This window comes from Fringilla coelebs (assembly GCF_963513975.1).
Source record: "Fringilla coelebs genome assembly, chromosome: 6".
Classification (NCBI taxonomy): Eukaryota; Metazoa; Chordata; class Aves; order Passeriformes; family Fringillidae; genus Fringilla; species Fringilla coelebs.
In genome coordinates this window covers 53173857-53181059 of record NC_140034.1, presented here as the reverse complement: position 1 = coordinate 53181059, position 7203 = coordinate 53173857, and the positions used below count along the sequence as shown (strand labels likewise).

The window sequence follows — 7203 nt, the reverse complement described above, 5'->3', positions numbered from 1 at the left end:
CGGAGGACCGGCGGGCGGGGTGGGGACGTCAAGATGGCGGTACCGAGCCGAGGTGAGCGTTGTCGCGATAGCAACACGATGGCGACAGGACAGCCCTTTCCGGGGCACCGGGGGGGCTGTCTCCCACCGTGCTAGAGGTGACCTCTCCCGGGGGTACACGGCTAGAGCGAGGCGGGGCTGAGGTCGAGCTCATCCCCGTTGGCATATCGCGACAATCCCGACACACTGAGGAGATCCCGGTGGCGCCGCGAGCCGGGGCTTGGCGCATGTGCGGGCTGAGGAGCACCTTGACCCCGGGAGAGACGCTTTCCTGAGGCCGAGAGACGCCTCGTGAAAATCCAGATCTTTGCTTCAGTTTAGGAACTGCTAGGATTCAGGGGAGAAAAATTTAATCCTTAATGTGGTCAAAATCATTATTTCCAAGTCTTTCACCGAGGGCAGAGTTTACTCCCAAAAATGTAAATTTTTGGCTGGAGTAGATAAAGGTGGCTGAGAAAATTTGTGCTGAAATCATAAAAAAAATCCTAATCCAAGGCTGTGCAGTGAGGTGCTCTGGGCGATGCTAACCACATCTGCTGCCTTCAATAAAGTTTTACGTTAAAAGTTAAACCATTTTAGCCATGTTCTACCTCAAATCCCCATTTTCAGTGTCACTCACTCTAAAATCAGCACCAGCCTGGATAGATAACCAAGATTTTGTTGGGTGAAGCACTGAAATTACATATTCAAGCAGTTTAATAATTCCTCTTGGCTCTGTTGTGCTCTGGGGTTCAGGCTTTATCCCTGTGAAATGTCCTGCTCGCTCTGAGGGAGGCAGCACATCCTCAGGAACTGTGGCTGCCATCCTGGCCTGGAACAGCTGCAGGAGGCTCACTGCCTCCTCCTAGGAAAGGATTAAGGAAATAAGAGTTCACATATAAAGCTGGGGAACCGCCTTGACAAATTCACTCAGAGTTCCCTGTGGGAATTCCATGGCTTTGGCTATCATACAATTCAGCATCAGTGGTGTAGCTGCAGTTTTGGATATTGAATGAACATAGAATCATGGAATCCTGGAATGATTTGGTTTGGAAGAGACCTTGAAACTCATCCACCCCCTGCCATGGGCAGGGACACATTCCACTATGCCAGGCTGCCCCAAGCCCTGTCTAGCCTGGGATTGGACACTGCCAGGGATGGGGCAGCCACAGCTTCTCTGGGCACCCTGTGCCAGGGCCCCTCTGCCCTCACAGGGAAGGATTTCTTCCCAGTATCAAAGCAATTCCCCCTTTTCCTGTCACTCCCAAGTGACAGGATGAGTGATGGGAGCCCCCAGTCCCTGTACAGAGAGCTGAGAGGAGAGGATCAGGTGCAGGAGACATTTCAGATCATGGACACATGAATCACCTAAAATCCTGTGCCTGTTCCCACTGTGTTCCCAAACTGGACACCTTAATTAGCTGCCTGGAGTTAGGGGGAATTAATTTGGACCTAAATGCATAAAACTCTGAGATGAAGAGGATATTGAGCTCAAGAACCCAGGGATGAGGATGGTGGTGTGACAATGATGAGCTGTCCCTGAGGAGACAGATGAAATGGCCTTTCACAGGTTTTACTCTCCCTGGAACAGAAATCCCAACTGTGCAATTCCTCATGTGTCTGAGAGAGGCCAAGGATATTAATGAAGAACTCAAGAGATGCTTTAGTAGATCAGTGCCATCATGTTGCACAGGAATTTTATGTGATTTTTGCAGAAAATAATAAGCAAAAAAATGAAATGTGTTGGTTGGATCATTGGGAATACTTGGTTTGATTTCTGTGGGCTGTCAGAACACACTGAGGTTGGAATAGGGTGGAATGACTGTGAAGGGAACTGGTTTGGAGGGATGTCATTTGGAGGGTTGGTATTTAGAGGAACCCGGGAGCCTTGTGTTCTCCACAAACTTTCTCACAATTTACAAGCAAATGGATCCCATATTCATCTCCTTCCTGCATAGTTAGAGGGGATGAAGTGTCATCTGCAAGGAAAGGACAGGATGAACAAGTTCTGTATAATGCACTCCTTCAGGCTTTGAAAGAGCCTAAAGTTCCTCACTGAAAGTGCCTTTTCCCAGTAGGGATTTTCCCAAATTATTTGAGGCTTCATCAACTTGAAAAGGTTATTTTTGGAACCTGAAGTCCATGAAATAAATGTTCCTGGGAGATGAAAAAAGAGATTCCTCCCAGAATTTAGATACCATTGTTAGAATGTTTCTGGATTTATACATATTTTCTTCTCTTTATTTTCTCCTTCTCCATGGAAAGGAAGAACATCAGAGATTGTATCCTTTCTGTACCACTGCTCCCTCCATGCAAGACTCCTGGAGAAGACTGCCTCAAGTGGATTCCTATCTTCTGTCCGGTAACTCTGCACACTGCTGGGTCTGTGCTCCTGAATTTTCTGTCAGTGTGATCCACAGAAAACACAACTGGGACCACGTTGCTTCCAGTGGAAGATGTTTGGTGCGGGTTTAGCTGGAATTTGCTCCTGAGGGGCTCCTGCAGAAACCTCTTTACCCCCCCTGCAGTCATGACTTAACCCATTTTCTTCAGAAAGGAGGTTGAAAATTGCATTTATGGACTGGTGAACACACCCCCTGCATCAAAGCTCACAGACAGCTGACACAGCTGACAAGGGGTAGTAAAAGCACCCCTCAGTAGTAACTTCCTCCTCTCTTATGGTAAGTTACCCCACCTTTACTCCTGCCAAGATCCAAGTAACCTCCAAGGAGGAGACACCCTTGGCTCTGGAGATTTCCATGCTTAGAACCTATCTAGTAATTTTTTGCTCCACCTTCCTTCAACTGGAAAAACCCCAAAACCTGGTTCTGTGTTAATAAAATGAGCTGCTCTGGGAACTGGAATCCATCCACGGCGCGTGGGTGGGTTTAGAAGCGGGATGGGCAGTTCCTGTAAAAGATGCCTGGGATGAAATCCCTGCTTGGAGATATTTGTAAGATTGGAAGAAGGCTGGAGGAGAGATGGGAGTGAATTAAGGCTCTTTCTTAGGAATTTGCATCTCAAAGCTGAGCTCAGACAGGTATAGTGCAAAGCGTTTCCATGCTGTGGGCAGGAGCAAGGCCTGGCTGCTGCACAGAGCCACCTCTTCTCCAAACACAAGTTTGATGGAGTTTGCCAACTCTCTGTCAACTTCCTTAAGACTGACTAAGAAGTGTAGGAGTAGTCTGGGACAATGTACACATGCATCCCCCCTGCTTCCTCAGGCTAACGGATGCCCCACTACAGTCCAAATAAAATTCCTTAAAAAGGGAACTAAAGCCAAGCCTGAAACAGCAGGCTTTTATCCCAGGCCATGGTGTTCACAGCCTCAAGTTCCTTCCTGAACCCTCCCCACAGCCAGGCATAGCTGGACCATTCAGTATAAAGAGGGAGTGCAGTGTATTTTGGGGTTACTGGGAAATGGTGTTTTTATGGAATAGATCCCACATCATTGCTGTGAGAAATCCTTAACAACAGTTCTCAGCTGTCATCGCTTCCCTTACACATCTTGCTTTATGTAAATGGGGTTTATTACATCTTCTACTTCTTGGCAACTCTTGCAATGATTATTTACAAAAGTAAGTTGCAGGTATTGTCCCCAGAGTAGGCTGTGCTGATGCACAGCTGGGTTTTGTCCTGCTGTGTCTTCCTGCTTTATTTACTCTGGTTTATTCTCCAGGTCAGGTTTTCAGTTATCCAGATGATTTTTTGGCTCCTGATCTTGCTGTGCTTTTCCTTATGGCCATTCTGGAAGTGCCTCGATTGTACTTGGGTAGGTCATGTTATCAGTGTAACTGGAGTGTAATCTGTAAACATGAATCATTTGGAAATGGAGTCTGTCAGTTGAGCAGATATTTGGAGACCCCTACACCTTTCCTTTCTCTCCTGAGGACACCTGCAAGCACCAACACCTTCCTTTCACTAAGACAGAAGGGTGGGAAGGGCCTCCTGACCTTGTCCAGAGCTTGCTAAAATTTCTTCAAGTCCAATTTTTAAAAAACCCAAATCACTATTAAAATATGCTTAATATTCCAAAGGCATTTATGCAGGGTGGGGCCCTTGAACCAATCTGACTGGCTTTAGGGCTGGATTTATTCCGCTGCTTTAAATCTCTCTCTGTATTTGTTTGGAGCCTGATCCATGAATAAAGAGGTGGGTTTCAACTCTAATGTAGTTCAACACTAAAATCTACTGAGCTGAGCTTGGAAATAAGCTGCAAGGAAGAGAGAAGGTGCCAGTCATCTGACACAGGAATAGATTAGAAGAGAATAAGACTTGAAAATGAAGATTGGACTCCAGGAATACACTGAGGTCACCACGTTGAGTGTGGGGCTGGGGGGGGCTCAGGAAGAGTTTGATGGTTGAAGCTGAGTGCTCAGAAGGATGCAGCTTCAGAAGTGATTCTCAATGGTAAGAAGAGGTGTCCTGGCTGTGATTTTCAACTGATGAACTTATTTAGATTAACTTTGATTAGTTTTCCTGTTTTGAAATGGATTGTCCATTGGTGTTGGGCTTGTTGTTTGATTGCTTGCAGGGCTTTGATTCAGGCTGGTATTTCAATGTATTTTGAGCTTTTTTAGGACTCACTAAGAGCAAAGTCAGAACCGGGGCCTTTTTTGAGCAGGAATATTCTCGAGTTACAGCTTGAGCTGTTGTCAGAACAAATTGGACTTTTGGTTTCTGTTTCCTTGCAGGTTTCAAGGGTAATCTGACAGAAGCAGAGGCGCCGCTGGGGCTGAGCCTGGGGCTCACGGTGGGCAGTGTGCTGCTGTGTGTGTACCTGCTGGTGTGGCAGACCTACGTGCTGTGGGCAGATGTGCTCCTCAACGCCGTGCTGCTCTCGGCCTACGGGCTCGAGTCGGGGCTCAAGGTCACAGCCATCGCTGCCTTTGTCAGCTGAGCCCAGCCCCTTCCTACATACCTGCCACACATTCCTTCTCTGAAAGAGTGGGGCTTCATCTCCACTGCTGAATTCCTTTGTATATAAAAACCCTGTAAAGCTTCTCTCTGGTTAAATGAGAAGTTTTGGGGACATAGATGTCCCACCCAGGAGCTGTGTGATGCAGTCCACCATTGGCTTATTTATGGGTAAAGGCAAGGGATGAATCACAAAACACTTAACACTCTGGCATTCACCAGGAGTCGGTACTAAATATCCGTTCCTGACATAGGACAGGAGGCAGTGCTGCTGACATAGTGGCAGTTTTCATGGCACAGGAGCAACATGCAGCCCAGGTGACACAGAAATGAATCAGGCCAGGGCTCACTTGTGCCTTGCCACGCACACGTCTGTGTTTGAGGGCACAGCTGCTCTGCTGCTCTCATTTGTGTTCCAGACCTCAGTGGCAATTTCCCTGACTTTAGTAGGGCAGAACCTGATGTATCCCAGCAGGGGAGAATGGAACTGGGTTTTGTGCATACCTGGAGAGCCAAGCCACAAGGTTTGGCAGCCACTTCTTAGTACGTGAGGAGATGTTTGGTTAGACAGGATGGCTTTAAAATGAACAAAACCATTCACCATTCATTCTCCCTTCTGTCCTGTTTAAAAGTCCAACAGAATGTTGGCAGTTTTATTTCTATTCAGTGTTAAATGTGCTTATTTCTGCTATTTTGCAAAATTTACTATATTCAAGTCTGTCATAACTTCTAACTGGTGCAAGTGCAGAGTGTTTTACTGTCTCAAAAATATGTGTTAATGGAAAGCTTTGGGAGTTCCTGGGTTTTTGAAGAAGCCTATTTTATATTCAGAATTTCCTATTTTTGTATTTATTTATTGATTCAAATAAATAATGGTTTAGATCTAAGGAGTGTTTGAAATGCAGAGCATCTTTTTCAGATCTTGGGCTCCAACTAAGTCATCCAAATGAAGACTTGGGCAAGCCTGGGTGTTTGTGTCTTCTGATCCTGATCCTGCTGCTGTGTGTAGCCCCTTCTCCTGCCCTGGGATGGTCTGAGCTAATTTGCAATCACCAGGGGCTGAAAATTGTGGGGTGCAGGCCTGTGGCACCTCAGTCACGCTGCTCTTTGCTGTCTGGTGGGGTTAGAAAGGGAGGGGTTAGAAAGGGATGAAAGACACAAAAGTTCTGTGGAAGGGCCCAGTTTCGTCCCTCAGTAATTCACTGCTTGGACTTGATCATCACAGAGGGCTTTTCCAACCTTAAGGATTCTGGTATCTAGAGGGGGCTTACAAGAAACAGAGGGACCTTTCACAAGAGCATGTAGTGACAGGACAAGGGGGAGTGGTGTCAAGCCAAAAGAGGATTTGTTTGGATGAGATACTAGCAAGAAATTTGTGACTCAGAAGTTGCTAAGGCCCTGGCACAGGTTGCCCAGAGAAGCTGTGGCTGCCCCTGAATCCCTGGGAAGTGTCCAAGGCCAGGTTGAATGGGACTTGCAGCAATGTGGTCTAGTGGAAGGTGTCCCTGCCCTTGGCAGGGGTATAGGAGGAGATGAGGTTTAAAGTCCCTTCCAGCCCTAACCTTTCTACTCCCAGGCCAGGTAACAGCAAGTTCTGTCCACATTACAGCACCTGACAGTCACAGTCAGAGTACCCACTCGCACAAATCCCCTTGCTAAGCCAGGGCACAGCCAGCCCTTTGCCGCTCCCACAGAAACATCACAGCAGAACTGGGGCTAAGGAGCACCCAGGAAATGGAACAACCAAATGTTTCTGTGCTTAATCTGCCTGAATGGAGCCCCCACCTATTTGTCCTCTCAGATTTGATTGGCATGATGGAATGTGCCATCACATGCTTGTTCCAAGGAGTGACCAACATACCGAGCTGTCCCTGCCCCATTAACGATCAAAGCACACAAGCAAAACTCTTCCTGGATGGGCACAAAAAAAAGCACAAACTTTTCCTGGTGTTTGCACCTGCCTTACACGAAGGTTTGCCCACAGAACAAGTGACAGGTTCTAAAAGGAATATTGCAAAGTGGAATTTTTACCTGAATGCAGGTGATACAGCAAACAGGGTCACACAGGTTAATGTTGAGTCACAGCTCCTGTGCTTTGCCTTCTTGAGTGATCACCACAAACAAAATAAACACAAAATATGAATTATAAAACATGGTGAACCCTTTGCTCCCTTCCCATTACCCAGGTGAAAAACAAGGATCAGCAAAGAGTGCCAGTATTTGGTGATAGTGAGGCATGGGGTAAATATGCACATAGGATACCAAACA

General features: G+C 46.8%; 1 protein-coding gene across 1 annotated transcript; it reads left to right on the top strand.

Annotated features, from left to right (window-relative positions):
• On the top strand, positions 1 to 5701 carry TMEM80 (transmembrane protein 80). Its single transcript, XM_084207761.1, has 5 exons — positions 1 to 52; positions 2284 to 2300; positions 3503 to 3596; positions 3698 to 3790; positions 4713 to 5701. The coding sequence occupies exons 1-5, from the start codon at positions 34 to 36 to the stop codon at positions 4916 to 4918; spliced, it is 429 nt and encodes a 142-aa protein (XP_084063887.1). The 5' UTR covers positions 1 to 33; the 3' UTR covers positions 4919 to 5701.
• Positions 5702 to 7203: the final 1502 nt, after the last annotated feature.